The 21,252-nt window shown below is 40.6% G+C and overlaps 1 protein-coding gene across 7 annotated transcripts; it reads left to right on the plus strand.

Moving 5' to 3' along the window:
- The first annotated feature begins 4,032 nt into the window (after positions 1 to 4,032).
- On the plus strand, positions 4,033 to 19,906 carry LOC139411481 (zinc finger protein 280C-like). 7 transcript variants are annotated; one of them, XM_071157907.1, is made up of 20 exons: positions 4,033 to 4,319; positions 4,881 to 5,056; positions 5,269 to 5,483; positions 5,848 to 5,947; positions 6,164 to 6,412; positions 6,551 to 6,616; positions 6,723 to 6,832; positions 8,459 to 8,658; positions 9,989 to 10,146; positions 10,333 to 10,433; positions 10,623 to 10,769; positions 13,215 to 13,349; positions 13,539 to 13,765; positions 14,453 to 14,593; positions 15,245 to 15,307; positions 15,503 to 15,621; positions 15,727 to 15,760; positions 16,562 to 16,604; positions 16,699 to 16,745; positions 16,859 to 19,906. In XM_071157907.1, the coding sequence occupies exons 2-20, from the start codon at positions 4,888 to 4,890 to the stop codon at positions 17,487 to 17,489; spliced, it is 2,955 nt and encodes a 984-aa protein (XP_071014008.1). In that variant the 5' UTR covers positions 4,033 to 4,319; positions 4,881 to 4,887; the 3' UTR covers positions 17,490 to 19,906. The 7 variants fall into 7 exon arrangements, with proteins under 7 accessions (XP_071014008.1, XP_071014011.1, XP_071014010.1 ...); XM_071157910.1 differs by having other exon boundaries at positions 4,045 to 4,319; positions 6,167 to 6,412; XM_071157909.1 differs by having other exon boundaries at positions 4,049 to 4,264.
- Positions 19,907 to 21,252: the final 1,346 nt, after the last annotated feature.

The raw sequence follows: 21,252 nt of genomic DNA on the forward strand, positions 1-21,252 counted from the left end.
ACTGTAAGGTTTGGTGGAGGAGGAATAATGATCTGGGGCTGTTTTTCATGGTTCAGACTAGGCTCCTTAGTTCCAGTGAAGGGAAATCTTAACGCTACAGCATACAATGACATTCTAGACGATTCTGGGTTTCCAACTTTGTGGCAACAGTTTGGGACAGGGACTTTCCTGTTTCAATATGACAATCCCCCTGTGCACAAAGCGAGGTCCATACAGGAATGGTTTGTCGAGATCGTGTGTGGAAGAACTTGACTGGCCTGCACAGAGCCCTAACCTCAACCCCATCGAACACCTTTGGGATGAATTGGAACGCCAACTGCGAGCCAGGCCTGGTCGTCCAACATCAGTGACCGTCCTCACTAATGCTCTTGTGGCTGAATGGAAGCAAGTTCCGGCAGCAATGTTACAACATCTAGTGGAAAGAAGAAGAGTGGAGTTTGTTATAGCAGCAAGAGGGGACCAACTCCATAACAATGCCCATGATTTTGGAATGAGATGTTCGACGAGCAGGTGTCCACATACTTTTGGTCATGTAGTATACTGTACATTATATACAGTACCAGTCAAAAGTTTGGACACACCTACTCATTTATTTATTTATTATTTGACCTTTATTTAACCAGGTAGGCCAGTTAAGAACAAGTTCTCATTTACAACTGCGACCTGGCCAACACAGAGTTACAATAATTACAATTTAGCAATTAAACACTGGAGTGATTGATGTGCAGAAGATGAATGTGCAAGTAGAGATACTGGAGTGCAAAGGAACAAAAAAAAATAAAAAATGATAATATTGGGATGAGGTTGTTTGGTGGGGTATTTACAGATTGGCTCTGCACAGGTGCAATGATCTGTAAGCTGCTCTGACAGCTAATGCTTAAAGTTAGTGAATGAGATATGAGTCTCCAGCTTCAGTGATTTTTGCAGTTCGTTCCAGTCATTGGCAGCAGAGAGCTGGAAGGAAAGGTGACAAACGGATGGCACTGTGATAGACTGCATCCAATTTGCTGAGTATTGTGTTGGAGGCTATTTTGTAAATGACATCACCGAAGTCAAGGATCAGTAGGATAGTCAGTTTTACGAGGGTCTGTTTGGCAGCATGAGTGAAGGATGCTTTGTTGCGAAATAGAAAGCCGATTCTAGATTTAATTTTGGATTGGAGATGCTTAATGTGAGTCTGGAAGGAGAGTTTTCAGTCTAACCAGACACCTAGGTATTTGTAGTTGTCCACATATTCTAAGTCAGAACCATCCAGAATAGTGATGCTAGATGGTCAGGCAGGTGCATGCAGCGATCGGTTGAAGAGCATGCATTTAGTTTTCCTTGCATTTAAGAGCAGTTGGAGGCCACGGAAGGAGAGTTGAATGGCATTGAAGCTCATCTGGAAGTTAGTTAACACAGTGTCCAAAGAAGGGCCAGAAGTATACAAAATGTTGTCGTCTGCGTTGAGGTGGATCAGAGAATCACCAGCAGCAAGAGCGACATCATTGATGTATACAGAGAAAAGAGTTGGCCCGAGAATTGAACCCTGTGGCTCCCCCATAGAGACTACCAGAGGTCCGGACAACAGGAACCAAGATTGTTGAGTCTGCCAATAAGAATGCGATGATTGACAGAGTCGAAAGCCTTGGTCAGGTCGATGAATACGGCGGCACGGTAATGTCTTTTATCAATGGTGGTTATGATGTCGTTTAGGACCTTGAGTGTGGCTGAGGTGCACCAATGACCAGCTTGGAAACCAGATTGCATAGCAGAGAAGGTATGGTGGGATTCTAAATGGTTGGTGATCTGTTTGTTAATTTGGCTTTCAAAGACCTTAGAAAGGCAGGGTAGGATAGATATAAGTCTGTAACAGTTTGGGTCTAGGGTGTCTCCCCCTTTGAAGAGGGGGATGACAGCTTTCCAATCTTTGGGGATCTCAGATGATACGAAAGAGAGGTTGAACAGTCTAGTAATAGGGGTTGCAACAATTGCGGTGGATCATTTTAGAAAGAGAGGATCCAGATTGTCGAGCCCAGCTGATTTGTAGGGGTTCAGATTTTGCAGCTCTTTCAGAACATCAGCTATCTGGATTTGGGTGAAGGAGAAGTGGGGGAGGCTTGGGCAAATTGCTGTGGGGGGTGCAGAGCCAGGTGGAAAGCATGGCCAGCTGTAGAAAAAGGCTTATTGAAATTCTCAATTATCGTGGATTTATCGGTGGTGACAGTGTTTCCTAGCCTCAGTGCAGTGGGCAGCTGGGAGGAGGTGCTCTTATTCTCCATGAACTTTACAGTGTCCCAGAACTTTTTGGAGTTTGTACTACAGAATGCAAATTTCTGTTTGAAAAATCTAGCCTTTGCTTTCCTAACTGCTTGTGTATATTGGTTCCTAACTTCCCTGAAAAGTTGCATATCGCGGGGGCTGTTCGATGTTAATGCAGAACGCCACAGGATGTTTTTGTGCTGGTCAAGGTCAGGTCTGGAGTGAACCAAGGACTATATCTGTTCCTGGTTCTACATTTTTTGAATGGGGCCTGCTTATTTAAGATGGCGAGGAAAGCACTTTTAAAGAATATCCAGGCATCCTCTACTGACAGAATGAGGTCAATATCCTTCCAGGATACCCGGGCCTGATCGATTAGAAAGGCCTGCTCGCTAAAGTGTTTTAGGGAGCGTTTGACAGTGATGAGGGGACCATTACGGACGCAGGCAATGAGGCAGTGGTCGCTGAGATCCTGGTTGAAGACAGACAGTAGAGGTGTATTTAGAGGACAGGTTGGTCAGAATGATATCTATGAGGGTGCCCGTGTTAACGGATTTGGTGTTTTACCTGGTAGGGTCCATGATAGTTTTGGTGAGATTGAGGGCATCTACCTTAGATTGTAGGACGGCCGGGGTGTTAAGCATATCCCAGGGTTTTTCTTTATTTGTACTATTTTCTACATTGTAGAATAATAGTGAATACATTAAAACTATGAAATAACACATATGGGAATCATGTAGTAACCAAAAAAGTGTTTAACAAATCAAAATATATTTTAGATTCTTCAAAATAGTCATCTTTTGCCTTGATGACAGCTTTGCTCACTCTTGGCATTCTCTCTACCAGCGTAGTCACCTGGAATATATTTCAATTAACAGGTGTGCCTTGTTAAAGTTAATTTGTGGAATTTCTTTCTTCTGAATGTGTTTGAGTCAATCACTTGTGTTGTGACAAGGTAGGGGTGGTATACAGAAGATAGCTCTATTTGAGAAAAGATAAACCATTTCTAATACGATTTCATTTAAACTTCCTCTATCGGTTGTCTGTGCGGTTGGTCCTTTTGTGTGTTGTAATTTGAGTAAAAACATCCACAGAAAATAATCATTAAACAAACTTTTCCAAACTCTGGTACTACCATTGACATTTCTATTACCTGGCACATGCGCAAAACTATATATGTAAACACTTGCAAGACTTTGGTTACTACGCATGCATTGTGTGCACGTTCTTCTGTCTTGTGCGCATGCTTTAGGTGATGAGAAAGCAAACCATGATAGCTAACACAGAGACACAAGTTTTGAAGCTGGTTTAATAATACTTTCCTGAGAATATTTTGTCTTAAATTTCTACCAACAAAAGGACAAAATCAGTGGACAACAGGTAGAGTAAGTTCAAATGGAATTTAATTCAATATTTGTGACAGACAGGGGACCTATAGTTTGTATGTGACTATGTTGTCAAAGGGACAGCATAGGAATGTCGGGACTAAGTGCTACAGTGCTTTCACAGGCTTTGTTAGGGAGTTGAATAGTGGTGAGGGTTTAATGGGTGTAGAGTCAGTTGGTAGGGGAAAACACAGGGCTAGATAAGAGAAATAGATGGCCTCACACTCCAGTACAGTAGGTGGCGGTGTATGCACATTTCAGTTGGTTGTGATCCGCCAATACACATTTCAAGAAGAAGAATTAAGCTGATCTGCTTAAAACGTGGACAGACTTTGGGCGGTGTCTGTTTGCACACCGCCATTATACCATAGAAGAAGATTTTGGGCGGAGTAAACACTAATGCTTCGCCTCTTCCTATGTTTGTCAACAGTTGCCACTTCCACAAAGTCATAAACCCTGCCTATTTCTATAATTTATCTTCTTAAAATGTGATGTTAAACCAAACTGTTAACTCTAACTAATTGTTGTTTTCATAGATTTTAACGATACAGCTAATTTTGAGGCAGTGGTAACCTTCCTTTCAGCAAACCCCACATTTCCCATCAGCCACCACAATATTCACAGGCGCTCCATTGAAGGTATTTCTCATTTTGTACTAAGGACTAACCACTCAGTTAAACGTTAGATTAAAAGGTAAGTGGACTCTGTACTTGGCCACTGGTATACGTACAATGCTGGTATTGTTGAATAGCATTTAAACATCTCTTAGTACTACTGCATCAGATAAAATGAAGTTGGAACAAAGAGATCGATGTTGTGTTGTCGCGCCAGACGCCATGATTGGTTGCCCACACAAGCTAATAATGGCTGGCTAGCAGAGTTAGCTAGCTACTGTAGTGAACTAAAATAGATGGCAACTGGACGTTTTGGTAGATAACGTTAGTTTATCTAGTTAACTATGTGGTGTTCTGCATTGTATTTCCAGCCTTTTGTGTAGCTAGCTATGGTTTTTCGACGGGAAATAAGCAAAAGATCCATTAACTAACTAGTCTCGCGGGCGCACGGCTATGGGGAATAAACGTTTCCAATTTCCTAGCTTTTCCTACTAACGTTAGTTAGTTAGGTACGCAAAACATGTTAGCTAACGTTAGCCCACAGCTAGCTGAAGAAACCATGGCTAACTTCGTTTGACTAGCTAGCTAGTTAACTGTTTGTTTCTAGCGAACATTAACGTAACTCTCATCCATTTTTCAGCTTCGCAATGTCCGAGCTTTTTATGGAATGTGAGGAAGAGGAGCTGGAGCCATGGCAGAGACAGACACCCGAAGTTAATTTGTTGGGCGACGGTAAACATGATGACGACGACGATGAACCTATATTTGTTGGGGAGCTTAGTACTTCAAAGGGCACCATTATTAACACCAGACCAAGTATGTGTTCTTCTCTTGGTATGGCTCAGTTAATGTTAGGTCTCTCACACTGTCTGTTTTCTCTAGTTTGGATAGTTTGCATACACAATATCCTTCCATTTGATCCTTTCCCCTTAGTTTCTCTACAAAGTTGGTAAATATGATTATCAATATAGATTTTATTGCATTGATAGATAAACAAGAGTGGTTAATTATCTGACCTGTCTTTGAAGCAAACAACCAAAGAAATGTGAAGACCACCCCAGTTCAAAGTGGTGTAGTTGGAAGACCAAGAGCCCCTAGGATGATAATGACACACAACTCCCCCCAAGCTCATCTCACTCGGGGTCCAGTTCCTCACAACATCATAATTCCTGGGAAAGGGTTGAACAATGCATCTCGACCCTTAACAGCAGTGCCACCACAGCCCATCATTATCAACAACCAGGTATATTGTGTTTTACTTTAGATATCCCTTATTCCACTTTGCTATACATTACAAAGAACACACATTACATTTGAGTAATTTAGCAGAGACTCTTATCCAGAGAAATGTACAATTACTGTATTAATCCTAAGATAGCTAGGTGAGACAAACTCATATCACAATTGTAAGTACATGTTCCCTCAATAACGTAGTTATCAGCAAAGTCAGTGTCAGTAGGAAATCCAAATGCGGGTTTTTTCACGATTGTGGTGCTGGGACAGAGAAGAGCTTTGACTGGGCACCTGTTTAGTTATAGAGATGCAACTTTTGGCGGTAGTGGTGTTGGTGCAATGTTTTTATAAAAACTGTTTGCCTTTTTTCTTAGGGTTACATTATGACCACACCACAGTTATCGGCCAACTCAGCTTTCCTTGCTTCCCTTGGGAAACAGTATCCCCCTGGGACATCTTTCACTGTGGTTCCAGGTAAAAATATAAATATTACATCTTAACTTGATTGCAGGCAGGCAAGCAACAAACCAAAACATAACACACATTTTTGTATTTCAGAGCAGACTAATAATTGGAAATTAATTTAGTGAATCTATGCTCAAGTAAAATTATATTCCCTATACAGCCACAGCACACACATACTGCTTTTTGCAGTGTTTCATATTTGTAATGTTTGTGGGTTTTTGTCAGCAGGCCAGCAGCACATTCTGCAGCAGATGACTCCAGCAGCAGGCCAGCAGCACATTCTGCAGCAGGTGACTCCAGGGAAGCTTTTACCTGGGGTTATCCACAGGCCTCAAGTGCACATGATCCACAACAACGTAGTGACCTTGTCCAATGTGCAGGGCCCCGCTGCATTGTCTTCCCAGCCCAACCGCTCAAATTCTACCAACCTCCAGATTGTGTCCCCAGTTATTCAAGCCAAAGGCAACAGCTGGGGTAAGCCAAAATATCTTACTTGTTTGACCCAGAGATATTCCTGGCCAGGTCAAGTGGTCAGGAAAACTGTGTGTGACCTCATGATCTGAAGATTGCATGTGACTTGTAAGTATGAATCTATTTTCTTCCCTTTAACAGACTATGGCAAACGAGGTTTACCTCAAGACCAAAACAGCACAGCTAAAAAAGCAAAGCAGGGCATAGGTAGGGGTTTCCTTACATCAGTTGCATGCTTTGTTATTAGCTAGATTCATTAGCACGGTTACTTTTTTATTTTTACAACTGAAATTTCATTTTTTTGTTTTTGCAGGGTCTCCCCACGCCCAGGAGATATTAGAAAATGGAGCACGTTTTTGTAAAAAATGTCCAAAGTGTAAATTTGATTTCTACCAACAAGCTGTCATGAAAGACCACATGGTGGTGAGTTTACTTCAGTCATTCTAAAATGCATGCCTTTAGCTGTGTCAATTGTTTTACATAAATATTCTATAATGTTGCTATTCAGGGCTTGACATTAACTTTTTCAGCCACTTGTACTTCGGACAAGGACAGATCTTTTGTTTACTTGTTCCAAAAAAAAGGCTAACACCATTTTTACATCATTATATGATTCAAGGAACCACTTTTCAAAGTAAAACGAATAACTTTTTAATTTATTTAATTTTTTTACCATTAAAAAAAATCTGATAAATGTTGCTAGGCTACAGTCTGCCTATTGGCATCTTTGCATATTCATTTGTGTCTCAAAATACAACCCTGCCCCTTTTAAAGCTCTCCTTGAGAATAGTTTGCCACCCTTGGTAGCCTATAAAATATTACAACATTACAATTACAACCAAATACTTTTTATGTCTTTATATATTAAAGGGCGTCCCTGGGACGATAAAACATGTACACGGTTCAAAACAGACTCTGGGACAGTTCTGGGATGACATACTTTTTATATTTTTGTATTTTTATAAAAGCAATGAGGCTGATGCAACAGACCAGACCGTTTTGCTTAAAATGTTGATAATTTTATTTCTTATTATAAACTCAACAATGTGCACATGGCCTTAGGCTACGCATAAATGTTCCAACATGCAATTAGTGGGAAAGCACCTTTCTCAAAAGCGCTCCACACATGTGCGAGCGGTTTCATATGACAGAGTTTAAAATATCTGTTAGCAATGAAGAGGGGAGATCTAAAGATGTATAAACTGGCATGGTTTACTCATGACTAGTATTATGCCTTTGGCTGTTGGAAAATTAAATATTGTTGATTTGAAAACCAATAGAACATGAGAAATTCTGGTTTCAATATTTCTGTGGTCATATTTTGCCTAGTCTCGACTACTTTGAAAAAAGTTAAGACCTGCTTAATTGTTTAAAACCTCGACATGAAACTTCCAGGTTTTAAACAATTTAAGTTTATTATGAAATAGTTTGAAAATGTTGGCTGCCTCTGCTCAGATTCAAGGTGGGTGATGTGCAGTGCGCATCATGTACTGTCTTTCACTCTCTGGTCTTGTGACCATTTGATCTGAACGTGCTTTGAGTATGTCGTCAGAATCAAGCCTTCAGACGGTAATGTTAATAACCTTCATTATATGTCAAACATGGCTGCCGTTTAGCCTATATTTATGTAAGTAAAATTCTCATTAAAGTGTGCCTACATTTTCTGCCGTCTCCCTCATGTCAGCATCGGTCTGGACATGAGGCTGGCTGTAGCTAATATGCATATCAATTACAATTTGATGCGCAGGCTTTTTTATTTATGTACATGAAAAATAGATTTGAATATTATTTCAGTGTTTGCTTCTCACATCCAATTCTGATCGTAGTAATTGTTTGATTTTTGTGAATTATTTTACTTGTCCATTTGGAACAAATCTATGTTCTTGTCAAAATATATATTTTTTACTTGTCCCGAACAAGAGGACAAGCGTTAATGTCGAGCCTTGCTATTAGTGCATGGACCAGAGACTTAGAGGCACTTTAAGAACTACAATATCAACTCTGCAGATTGTAATTTGTTCACCTATTTTACATTTACTTTAATTTCAGAAATGTTGTCCTCACCTGTTGGAGTGTGTCTTCCCCTCAACCCCAAAGTCTACTTACCTTTTTGCAAGCAAGCGCATCATGCTTGTCACAGACTTCTACTATGGTAGATTTGAGGGAGACAAACCAAAATCGCAGCAGCATAAGACCCCATTTACCTATAAGTGCCAGAGCTGTTTGAAAGTACTCAAGAACAACGTCAGGTAACTACAGCAGGCGTTGCTTGCTGTGTAGCTCTGCTTTTGTTTTCAAGAAGCCACTGTATTCCTGAATAATACGATTATTTGTGACGAAAAAAGGGTGTTGTGTCAACTGCACAAAATGTGTTTGTTTAGACAGGTCATGTTCTAATCTAGAGAACTCCTCTATATCCTATTTGTCCAGTGGCATAATGAAAACAATACATTTGGCATTTCACATGTTTACATAATGCAAACACATTACACAATTACTGCCACCAATAAGCAGATCAGTGGACATATCTTCTATATTTACATGAATGTCTCACTGTTATTGGTAATGAATGGATACATCAACTGGCCTTTCGTCAATACGTCACCCCAAGTGTCTACTGTGCTGTTTTGGTGCATGGAAATGGTGTTCATGAACAAGTGTTAAATGAGCCCTCTGCCCATGGAGAGTGATTAACTTCAATGTGAAGAGAGGAGATTCAACGTGTTTCAGCCCTCATCACAGTTTTCTCCCCCAGATGGATGACATATCAACTCATATTCCCACTTGGGGCCAGAGATGAATAATGGCTGCTAGTTTGGATGGTGTAAGAACTGCTCCTTTGATTAAATAACTTTGCTTCAGGACGTTGCAAGAAAAGCCTCTGTAAGCTCCTTTTAATGGGCAGACGCATTTGTACTGAACCCAGTCTGGCAGCAGAGGTCATAGTTTGTCTGCATAAAAATCCCTATTAGGGGAGCTGAGGTAAGACTGCTGGCTGAAAAATGGGCCTTGCCTGCCTTGTCAGTGCAGCGGTTACATGTAGAGGTCGTGGTGTTCCACGGCTGCCCTCGAGCCACACATCATTAAGCAAAACAAAAAGCTGTGCGTAATTGGCAGTATTATAATGGCAATTATGCATGCTTAGGAAGTGAGGTGCACAGTGGTTGCTATTTTTTTTTTTTAATCTGATGTGCAGGTTTGGTGTTGCACATAGGCCACGATCTGTTGAAGTGTTATTGAATATGGCTTCGCTTCGTTTTCTAAATGTGGGTTAAAGTTGAAGTAGGGTAGTTAATTAAATATATGCATACATGCATAAATAACTATTTAAAGAAACGTTTGACTAAAAAGCAAATTAGCTTTTTACCATATTTTCACAACATTTTTTAAATTTGCTCTGGTGGATTGGATAGTTACACATTTTTCTCGTTTTTAATAGCTTGTTTAAAAATTACATTTTACAATGCAATTTTTAAAAGATAAACGGCAAAGCTGACACTTCGTTGCTTTGGCATTTGTGGTTTCTGACGCTACATTGCTACTGATGTCTTATCTTGAACTTTGTGGTGACTCTTGTAGGTTCATGAACCACATGAAGCACCATCTGGAGCTGGAGAAGCAGAACAGTGAGAGCTGGGAAAGCCACACTACCTGCCAACACTGCTACCGGCAGTACTCAACCCCATTCCAGTTGCAGTGCCACGTTGAGAGTGCCCACAGCATGGTCGAATCTTCAAGTAGGCATACCAGTCAATAGCAACCAACATGAAATGTCAATGAAACCATACATTTCACCTTAAAGTATTGAACACTGTCTCAAGCAATCATACATTATTGTACATAGCTTTATTTATATAACGATAATCAACCTGTCTATAACAAGTTGGGCCCATTTTAGTAAATAATTCTTGTTGTTTTTGTAGCCAATTGCAAGATATGTGAATTAGCCTTCGAGTCTGAGCAAGTGCTCCTGGAACACATGAAGGACAACCACAAGCCTGGCGAGATGCCCTATGTCTGCCAGGTACATTTTATCAATCATGTTTTTATAGTAGTTTGTTCACAAAGAAAAGTTATAATAGTTGATAGTAGAGATGCCCTGGCATTACAATCAGGAATTGAAACATTTAATTAAAATTATTGAAGGGATTTGACTTGTAATCCTCCAGAACCATTTATTATTCACACTAATGCTTCAATTGTCTCCTTCCAGGTGTGCAACTACCGGTCTTCATTCTTTACCGATGTGGACACACACTTCCGTACGGTGCATGAAAACACAAAGGATCTCCTTTGTCCGTTCTGCCTTAAAGTTCTTAAAAGTGGTCATGTCTACATGCAGCACTATATGAAGCATCAGGTAAGAGGCTTATATTGGGTACTTTTCTATTGATAAATATGTGCAACAATTCATGATCAATAAATATGTTGATTGGGTCATTTTTGATTGATGGGGCTCATGTTCTGACTGACCTGGCACATGTAATTTCCTGTCAGTTTCCTGATGTTTCAGCCTCTTAATAAAGCAGTGAATGCTGCAAACAGTTTTCTCTCAGAGTTTGAGTTTTAAAGCTGGCTGGTTTAAAAAAATGTTTTTTATTGAACACGCTTGTGAGTTGCCCTATTGGCTTTCATTCTGAGGTTGGATTGATTTGTTTGTCTGCTGAACACCTTGATGTAATACATAACTGTCTTACAGCAATGTCTGCTTCCTTTCACCTGCCTAATGGGCACTCTCTGACAAAAAAACAAACCAGATCAACTCCACAAATCACTGTATGTAGCCATAGAACAAAGCCAACCGAAACGTTAGTCTAATACCAAGCCAGCCAATGCTGTAAGAATCAAAAAGGATTCAATGACCCTGTTAGCTGTACCAACCAACAAAACACAGAATTGACACATTGTCCTGAAATCTTACCCTTTACTATGGATAGCTGAAACTATTATCTACAGTTGAAGTCGGAAGTTTACACACACCTTAGCCAAATACATTTAAACTCAGGTTGTCAAGATTCCTGACATTTCAATCATAGTAAAAATTTCCTGTCTTAGGTCAGTTAGGCTCACCACTTTTATTTTAAGAATGTGAAATGTCAGAATAATAGTAGAGAGAATTATTTATTTAGGCTTTTATTTCTTTCATCACATTCCCAGTGGGTCAGAAGTTTACATGCACTCAATTCGTATTTGGTAGCATTGACTTTAATTTGTTTAATTTGGGTCAAACATAGCTTTCCACAAGCTTCCCACAATAAGTTGGGTGAATTTTGGCCCTTCGTGACAGTAACTGAGTCAGGTTTGTAGGCCTCCTTGCTCACACATTATTTTTCATTTCCGCCCACAAATTTTCTATGGGATTGAGGTCAGGTCTTTGTGATGGCCACTCCAATACCGTGTCTTTGTTGTCCTTAAGCCATTTTGCCACAACTTTGGAAGTATGCTTGGGGTCATTGTCCATTGGGAAGATTTTTAATCTAATTTTTAATGTTAGCTTTATTTAATTAAGTCAGTTAAGAATAAATTCTTATTTTCAATGACTGCCTGACAGTGCCTTGTTCAGGGGAAGAATTACAGATTTTTACCTTGTCAGCTCGGGGATTCGATCTTGCAACCTTCCGGTTACTAGTCCAACGCGCTAACCACTAGGCTACCTGCCGCCCATTTGTGACCAAGCTTTAACTTCCTGACTGATGTCTTGAGATGTTGCTTCAATATATCCACATAATTTTCCTCCCTCATGATGCCATCTATTTTGTGAAGTGCACCAGTCCCTCCTTCAGCAAAGCACCCCCACAACATGATGCTGCCACCCCCGTGCTTTACGGTTGGGATGGTGTTCTTCGGCTTGCAAGCCTCCCCTTTTTTCCTCCAAACATAGAGATGGTCATTATGGCCAAACAGTTAAATTTTTCTTCCATCAGACCAGAGGACATTTCTCCAAAAAGTACCATCTTTGTCCCCATGTGCAGTTGCAAACCGTAGTCTGGCTTTATTATGGTGGTTTTGGAGCAGTGGCTTCTTCCTTGCTGAGCGGCCTTTCAGGTTATGTCGATATAGGACTCGTTTTACTGTGGATATAGATACTTTTGTACCAGTTTTCTCCAGCATCTTCACAAGGTCCTTTGCTGTTGTTCTGGGATTGATTTGCACTTTTCACACCAAAGTATGTTCATCTCTAGGAGACAGAACGCGTCTCCTTCCTGAGCGGTATGACGGCTGCTTGGTCCCATGGTGTTTATACTTGCCTAATATTGTTTGTACAGATGAACGTGGTACCTTCAGGCGTTTGGAAATTGCTCCCAAGGATAAACCAGACTTGTGGAGGTTTACATTTTTTTTCTGAGGTCTTGGCTGATTTCTAAAGATTTTCCCATGATGTCAAGCAAAGAGGCACTGCGTTTGAAGGTAGGCCTTGAAATACATCCACAGGTACACCTCCAATTGACTCAAATGATGTCAATTAGCCTATCAGAAGCTTCTAAAGCCATTACATAATTTTCTGGAATTTTCCAAGCTGTTTAAAGGCACAATCAACTTAGTGTATGTAAACTTCTGACCCACTGGAATTGTGATACAGTGAAAAAATCTGTCTGTAAACAATTGTTGGAAAAATGACTTGTGTCATGCACAAAGTAGATGTCCTAACTGACTTGCCAAAATTCTAGTTTGTTAAGAAGAAATTTGTGGAGTGGTTGAAAAATGAGTTTTAATGACTCCATAAGTGTATGTAAACTTCCGACTTCAACCGTACCTATATGCAGTCTCATGTTTTTCTATTGTACTTGTTTTGTCAATTTGCCAGAAAAAAGGAATTAATCGTTGCGGGAAATGCAGGCTGAATTTCCTCACCTACAAGGAGAGAGTGGATCACAAGACTCAGCACCATAAGACTTTCCAAAAACCCAAAGCTCTGGAGGGCCTTCCTCCTGGAACCAAGGTTTTGACTGTTCTTATTTAGCCTAGCAAAACATCTCAATACCTCTGTACCAATTATCTACAATATAGATAAAATCAATGGCAACTGCAATAAGCCCTCATTTAAAAGCAATTTATATTACAAGCGTTTAAATCATGGCATGAATTCAGAGAATCTTAATTTGATCTGTTTTTTTAATAAATATTTCAGGTGACTATCCGGGCCTCTCTGACAGGGCCATCTCCCAGTTCCACCCATGCTGCTGAAAAATCCAGTGTCAGTGTCATACCAGAGGTCTCAGGCATGAAGGGAGCCAAAGTAAAAGCTCAGAGTAGTACATCTACCACACAGGGCAGCAGTGGGGGTAAAGGCAAGGCCACAGTGAGCAAGAAGCTCCTTAAGCAGCAGAAGAACAACCATGTGTTGCAGAGTCTCAGGTTGGTCCATCACTCAGTCAACTTGTTTTTTTCCTCACAAACTACATATTTTCTGTTACAGGATCTAAACTATGGTCAGGGCTGATTCTTTTCATGGTTGGTTATGAATAGGGCTCTAAATTCAAATGTGTCATAGGTAGAACTGGTGCTCTCAAAAAAGTTAGGAGCTAATGAGGTTACACGACTGAACAACAGGTAAACAAATGCCTGCGAGTGGTTTTGGAGCAGCTTGTGTAGTGGTTTATAAATATATAACCACTTCACAATAGAACATTGCTCAGGTAATATGGTTGATCTTTTTACCAGTTTGTGCTAGAAACAATATGTTTTCACAGTAGTGGTGCTGCATTAGCTCCTAACCATGACAGTAACAAATCTGTGCTCGCTTTTATGTCTTGGTCACTCAAACAACGGTACAGCGACGCCTAATCATTACAACAATTATACTCTGGGAGATTGTTTTCATAGTCGCACTGTGCTCCCAAAATATTTCAGGTCGCACAGCAAAATATTTAAGAGCATTTGCGACCAAAATGGTCACACTTCAGAGCCCTGGTTATCAATATATTACACCAATCAAGTAACTTGTATGTTTAATAATGCATCTCAGAATGTGTTACTGAAGGTAATAGTACTTTAAATATAAATGAATTAATGATGCCCAAATGAGTTCTCTACCTTTTTTAGTATTGGCGAAAGAAGACACACCTGCATTGAGTGCTACTCTGAGATTTATGACTTCTATAGTCACTATCCCATGGTTGCAATTTGTGGTGCATGCAAGTATCGGACAAGTTGCAAAACTTCATTTGGAAACCATATGATAAGGTAAAAGCTCCTTGAGTATCAGATTCATAACACATTTATACACTGAGTGTACCAAACTTTAGGAACACCCCTACAAGGTGTCAAACGTTCCACAGGGATGCTGGCCCATGTTGACTCCAATACTTCCCACAGTTGTGTCAAGTTGGCTGGATGTCCTTTGAGTGGTGGACCATTCTTGATACACACGGGAAACTGAGCGTGAAAAACCCGGCAGCGTGCAGTTCTTGACAAACTGGTGCGCCTGGCACATACTACCATACCCTGTTCATTGGCACTTAAAATATTTTGTCTTGCCCATTCACCCTCTGAATGACACACATACACAATCCATGTCTCAGTTGTCTCAAAGCTTAAAAATCCCTTTTAAACCTGTCTCCTCACCTTAATCTACAATGATTTGAAGTGGATTTAACAAGTGACATCAATAAGGGATCATAGCTTTTACCTGGTCAGTCTGTCATGGAAAGAGTAGGTGTTCTTAATGTTTTGTGAGTGTATATGCCCATTTTTACATTTGAGTCATTTAGCAGACGCTCTTATCCAGAGCGACTTACAGGAGGAAGTAGGGTTAAGTGCAGATTTTTCACCTAGTCGGCTCAGGGAGGATGTCTTATTGTTCATATTAAATATATACAAATATATATTTGTCAGGTTCCATAGTGCAATCTCAAAAGAGAGATTCCGGAAAATGAGGAAAATCCCAGTTGTCCTAAGGTACGTGTTCCTAACTAAACAAATCTGGTCTCAAATCAATTCCCAAATGTTGCCATTGTTCTGCACTCTAGTTTTTGATAATGATGTATTTAATAAGTAGTGTTGCATTTTCACCAAACATTACCATAATTAAGCACCATGCAAATTTATTCTATTCGGTTCATTATGAATCACATTTTACCTACTGTCTTGCAGGAATTTAACCCTTGTCTGTCTGAACTGTGACTTCCTGGCGGATGCGCATGGAACTGACCTCATGAGCAAGCATTTGATTGACAGACCACACCACGTCTGTAAGGTCATTCTAGAGAAAGGTATAACGTTTATCACATTCTTCACAACCAGGCGTCACATTTTGTTCATATAATAATAATAATAATAATAACCTGTCTGCATGTCACGTTTTTCTTGTCTTGCAGGAGAAGGTGGTACTGTAGATGACGGCATTAGAGGGTGAGTAGCTACTCTCCCAATGCAGAAGATAACGAGAACATCCTAAAATAAAAGTAACATCCCTCATAGTGTTGTAATGAGAATCTCAGAATTTGATCAAGTACTTGTGAGACTTCCAACTCCCTGACCTACGAGTTTGTTTGGAAGCATCCATTATTTTGAGAAATCTTTACCATATACTTTTTACGTTAAGCTGATTGGGATGCATATTAAGCAGATTTTTTTTTTTTTTTTAGACCTTCACAAATGCAAATGGGAGCTTTGGCCTTAATTAATACCAGAGAACATTGCTTAATTAATGGGTGCCTAAAGTAAGGTAATTTTGTCATTGGGAAGTTGCTGAAATGAAAGGTCATTGTAAAATCTCTTTTGCAAGAATATCCTCGTCTTAATTTGTTGTATTCCTTTGAGGAGCCAAATGCACTAACAATACACATGAGATCAAGTTCAAATGTAATCATTTCATAAATATGTTGTTCCTCCTGAGAATTGAATATGCACAATTCAATGCTAATTGATATTTATGCTAAATTCCTGTTCTGTTTGAAGAATGATTGTCTGGACAAGGATGTTGGTCCTTTTGCTTCATGATTAAAATATCTTTATTTGACAAAATAGTAACTATTTGGATACTAATTCTGTGCTGATAAGCCTGCCTTAATTATGCTCTGAAAATGAATTTTAAGTTTTCATTACCCTATTCCATATGCTATCTCCAAAGTAGTTGTATTAATTGTTTTATTAACAGGGCTCTACGTTTAATGGATATGTGTCGTGATTTTATCTTTTGTTCTGTTTCAGAAATAAGCAAGGGATGTCTGCTCTGATCTTCCCTGATATCCAGGTACTACTCTAGCTGGATTGTACCTGAGAAACACATATGTTTGATTTTGAACCGTTTCCTCAACCCAGCATCTGTTTGTTTTTTTGTTACATAGAATGCTGAAACTGCCACAGTGAGTGGCGCTTTTGAACAATTGCACAGGTAATTAAGGGATGGTCCACTCAAAATAGAACCTACAAATATTTTTACCATCTTGGATGGAGTCAATTAGATTGATTTGGTACGTGTCATCCACCCCCCCTTTTCATTCACAGCATTCCCAGATTGGAGGAGACCTCCAATGTCTTGTGTATCACCCCAGCTGCTGAAAGAGGGGATGGGCCAGAGGTAATATATGTTCAGACCCAAGAGTCAGGAATTGGTGATGTTATTCTACTAGACAACGATGATGCAGCAGTTAACCAGCTAGGAGTGGCAGAAGTGCAAGGGCTTCCACAGATCTCTACAGTAGATCAGATCCAGGGAGTCACACAGGCTACAGAGCTAGAAACACCCATGGAAAGTTCAGTCGAGGAAGACCAGTCTTTGCAGTCAGGGCCCATGGTAAGTGAAACACTCATGGAAAGCTCAGTTGAGGAGGAGCTGAGGGAGGAGTGGGCTTTGCAGTCAGCTACCAAGTCCCCCTCTAGTTCTTTGGCCTGTGAGTTAGAGGGGGACGTGGCGTGTTTGCATGAGTCATTAAGCAAACCGGAATCTGTGAGCTTTGACGACAGTAAGAAGGTCAGCGCTTCCCTGGAGTCCATCCCCTTAAATGTAGAGGTGAACAATATCGTGGAAGCAAAGGACAACTCCTCGTCCTCTCAAAGTCCAGCTGAAGTCAGGGCAGAGAACAAAGACATTCTCTCCAGTCCTGAAACACTGAAGGAATCAGCAGCCTCGGAGTAGAGAAAAGTGGACCGGATGTATTATTAAGACTGCATACTATTGAAATGTATTTCTCTTCCCCATTTTCTTAGTTTACTGTCCTTGACCAGATGGAGATGAGCTGAGATGTGCTATGTGTTTATTAGATTTGACATTTGGAAAAACATGTATCATTTTTTTCTAACAGCTGTGCAAGATTTTACTTCTGTCAAACTTTCAATTTGGTTGTAAGCTTTCAATGAAAGTGAAAATGGTACACAATGTGAATAATTTGACTTTCTGTAGTGTGTCGAAATATACAAAATCTGAATGTTTATGCTTTCCTTGATCTATGAACTTGTACTCAAGTGTGAAAAATCCTGGAAATATCTTCTTGACTATCCTTCCACTAGTAGATATAGGCCTTTTGTGTTTATTTTGGATACCTCTACTTCCATTGACATTTCATTTTCATTTCATGTATTTTTAATATACTAAACGCAGCAAAAAAAGACGTCCTCACTGTCAACTGCGTTTATTTTCAGCAAATTTAACGTGTAAATATTTGTATACGCATAAGATTCAACAACTGAGACATAAACTGAACAAGTTCCACAGACATGTGACTAGCAGAAATTGAATGTGTCCCTGAACAAAGGGAGGGGGGTCAAAATCAAAAGTAAGTCCGTATCTGGTGTGGCCACCAGCTGCATTAAGTACTGCAGTGCATCTCCTCCTCATGGACTGCACCAGATTTGCCAGTTCTTGCTGTGAGCTGTTACATTCTTCCACTGAGGCACCTGCAAGTTCCCAGACATTTCTTGGGGGAATGGCCCTAGCCCTCACCCTCCGATCCAACAGGTCCCAGACGTACGCAATGGGATTGAGATCTTGGCTCTTCGCTGGCCATGGCAGAACACTGACATTCCTGACTTGCAGGAAATCACACAGGGAACGAGCAATATGGCTGGTGGCGTTGTCATGCTGGAGGGTCATGTCAGGATGAGCCTGCAGGAAGGGTATCACATGTAATACACAGCATTGAGATTGCCTGCAATGACAAGCTCAGTCTGATATGCTGTGACACACCACCCCAGACCATGACAGACCCTCCACATCCAAATTGATCCCGCTCAAGAGTACAGGCCTCAGTGTAACGCTCATTCCTTCAACGATAAACGCGAATCCGACTATCACCCCTGGTGAGACACAACCGTGACTCGTCAGTGAAGTGCACTTTTTGCCAGTCCTGTCTGGTCCGTCGACGGTGGGTTTGTGCCCATAGGCGACGTTGTTGCCGGTGATGTCTGGTGAGGACCTGCCTTACAACAGGCCTACAAGCCCTCAGTCCAGCCTATTGCGGCCTGTCTGAGCACTGAGGGAGGGATTGTGCGCTCCTGGTGTAACTCGGGCAGTTTCCATCCTGTACCTGTCCCGCAGGTGTGATGTTCGGTTGTACCGATCCTATGCAGGTGTTGGTACACGTGGTCTGCCACTGTGAGGACGGTCAGCTGTCCGTCCTGTCTCCCTGTCTTCGGCGTCTCACAGTACGGACATTGCAAATTATTGCCCTGGCCACAGCTGCAGTCTTCATGCCTCCTTGCAGCATGCCTAAGTCACGTTCATGCAGATGAGCAGGGACCCTGGGCATCTTTCGGTGTTTTTCAGAGTCGGTAGAAAGGCCTCTTTAGTATCCTAAATTTTTATAACTGTGACCTTAATTGCCTACCGTCTGTAAGCTGTTTCTTAACAACCGTTCCAAAGGTGCATGTTCATTAATTGTTTATGGTTCATTGAACAAGCATGGGAAACAGTGTTTAAACCCTTTACAATGAAGATCTGTGAAGTTATTTGGATTTTTTAAAATTATCTTTGAAAGACAGGGTCCGGAAAAAGGGATGTTTCATTTTTTGTTGAGTTTTATAATCCATCACTTTCCCTTTGATTGTCTGTAGTTTGAGAGCAATCCAATGGATTTGAATCATTTGAGGGAGTTTGATTCAAATGAACCGTGGTACACCGGTCTATGGCCCGTCACAGGCAAAAGTAGTGAGGGGGGAGGAGCGCACTTCTCAAATCGAACAGTAGTCCACGCCGCTCGGTCATGTTGTCAACTGGCAGCATGGCGCATCATCCAGAAACACTTCCATAAAATGTTTGAATTTTCAAACTACTTTGCATTGGGAAGGCAGATAGATAGTGTTTTGATCAAAAGCAGTCACCTATTTCACTTGAAACCAGTATCCTACTCAGTACTCCACGTGCTTAACCTACGTCATTTTTGTTTTGAGACAATTTTGCCATCAGCCAGAGCGGAGCACCTGGCTTGAAAAAGAATGCAATCACTTTTCACCAGTGCAAATTCCTCCCACCGTGGGCAACTGAGCCAGGTAATCTAATCCCCTCAGTGTTTCCATTGCAGTCGTGCTAACATGTAAATAAACTTTGGTAATACATTATGGAATCTGCTACTGAGACTTGATTAAGAACTGACTGTCCATGTTCATTATGGTTGAGAGGTGATCAACTGTGTGTAGGCTCATCACTGCCCAGTTTACATGAAAAGTAATGAAATGCATTGATTCCCCAGTTACCTCACAAATAGTTGTCATAGATTACAAGCATCTTGATAGGTTTAACACTGACATAAGTGTTGACTTTGCACTGAAAAGTCTTCACCTTTGCTATGAATGATCATTGTGCCAGCTAGTTAGTTTGCATTTTCAGCTGATGGGGAGGCTGTGGATACAAAAAGCTTGAGGGAGAAGGGTGACATAAATTGATGCGTAAACAAGCTAGAGATGGATTGAATTTATTTGACAGGTGACAGCAAAGGTGTCGCTTTTGGCCAGCATGTGCTGATAATACATACGGAATTTGCCCAAGCAGACTTTTTTTGCATACTTTTAAATGGACAAGAACAGGGCAGTAATAATGTCTATTATGTTTATATCCGGTGTGGAACATCAATTTAGAAGATTTGCCTGATTGTCTTGTAATCAATGGTTTGTACTGTACCAGTATTAAGAGGACATGACAGTGCAGAAAGGGTACACCACTACAGTAGTAGTAAACCAAAACCTAGATTTATCCTTTGTGGGATCTTTATCGCTTTCTTGAGAGAAATTTAAACAAATAAGAAATAAAACAAACAATGAGATCAGAGACTAAATTCTGTCATATTATTTCAGCATCTCCTTTACTGGCGGGGCACAGTAAGCCTAAATACAATACTCAGTTGTCACCTCAAGCTAAGTCGTTTTGAAGATTTACAGATGAGGTCTCCGAGGGAGGCACACTTCTGTCAAATGTCAGGGCACTTTGAGGAGCATTGCCATCTTGTGAAGTGAGAACACCTCACGTATGCACAGCCACCACCCCCCAGTCATTTCTATCTGTATTTGTTTGCAAGTGTTCCAAATGTCAGCTAATGATGCTCAATGGGAACACGCTTCATAGAATGGCTGTCAATGTCAACTATGGCTGACAGTGTTTGACAGTTTCAATGAGACATTGAAAAGTGAAACTCAAAGATTGTTGCCCTTTTGACTACAATGCATATGCAAATCCTGTAAAACCTTCAAAGTCAAATCTGGATGTCAAAGCCAGTTCCACTGCATTTTTTTCATTGTTCTCCTCTAATCAGGGACTGATGCAATTAATTATCAGGTAGAACAGAACCAGCAGGCTCTGGACAGAGTAAGAGTTGAATAACCCTGCTGTAAAGGCAAGATAAAAAGAAAATGACATGCTTCTGAGAGTTTGTTTATTATGGTCCCTGCATCATTGTGAAAAGGATCAAAAT

This window comes from Oncorhynchus clarkii, chromosome 6 (genome assembly GCF_045791955.1).
Source record: "Oncorhynchus clarkii lewisi isolate Uvic-CL-2024 chromosome 6, UVic_Ocla_1.0, whole genome shotgun sequence".
In the NCBI taxonomy this organism is placed as follows: Eukaryota; Metazoa; Chordata; class Actinopteri; order Salmoniformes; family Salmonidae; genus Oncorhynchus; species Oncorhynchus clarkii.

Excerpts from the sequence above, each read along its gene's own strand:
- LOC139411481 (XM_071157907.1), top strand. The coding sequence starts at position 4,888 with ATGTCCGAGCTTTTTATGGAATGTGAGGAAGAGGAGCTGGAGCCATGG. Across the intron at positions 5,948-6,163 it reads ATCTTTCACTGTGGTTCCAG|CAGGCCAGCAGCACATTCTG; the intron begins GTAAAAATATAA and ends GGTTTTTGTCAG. Across the intron at positions 6,833-8,458 it reads TCATGAAAGACCACATGGTG|AAATGTTGTCCTCACCTGTT; the intron begins GTGAGTTTACTT and ends CTTTAATTTCAG.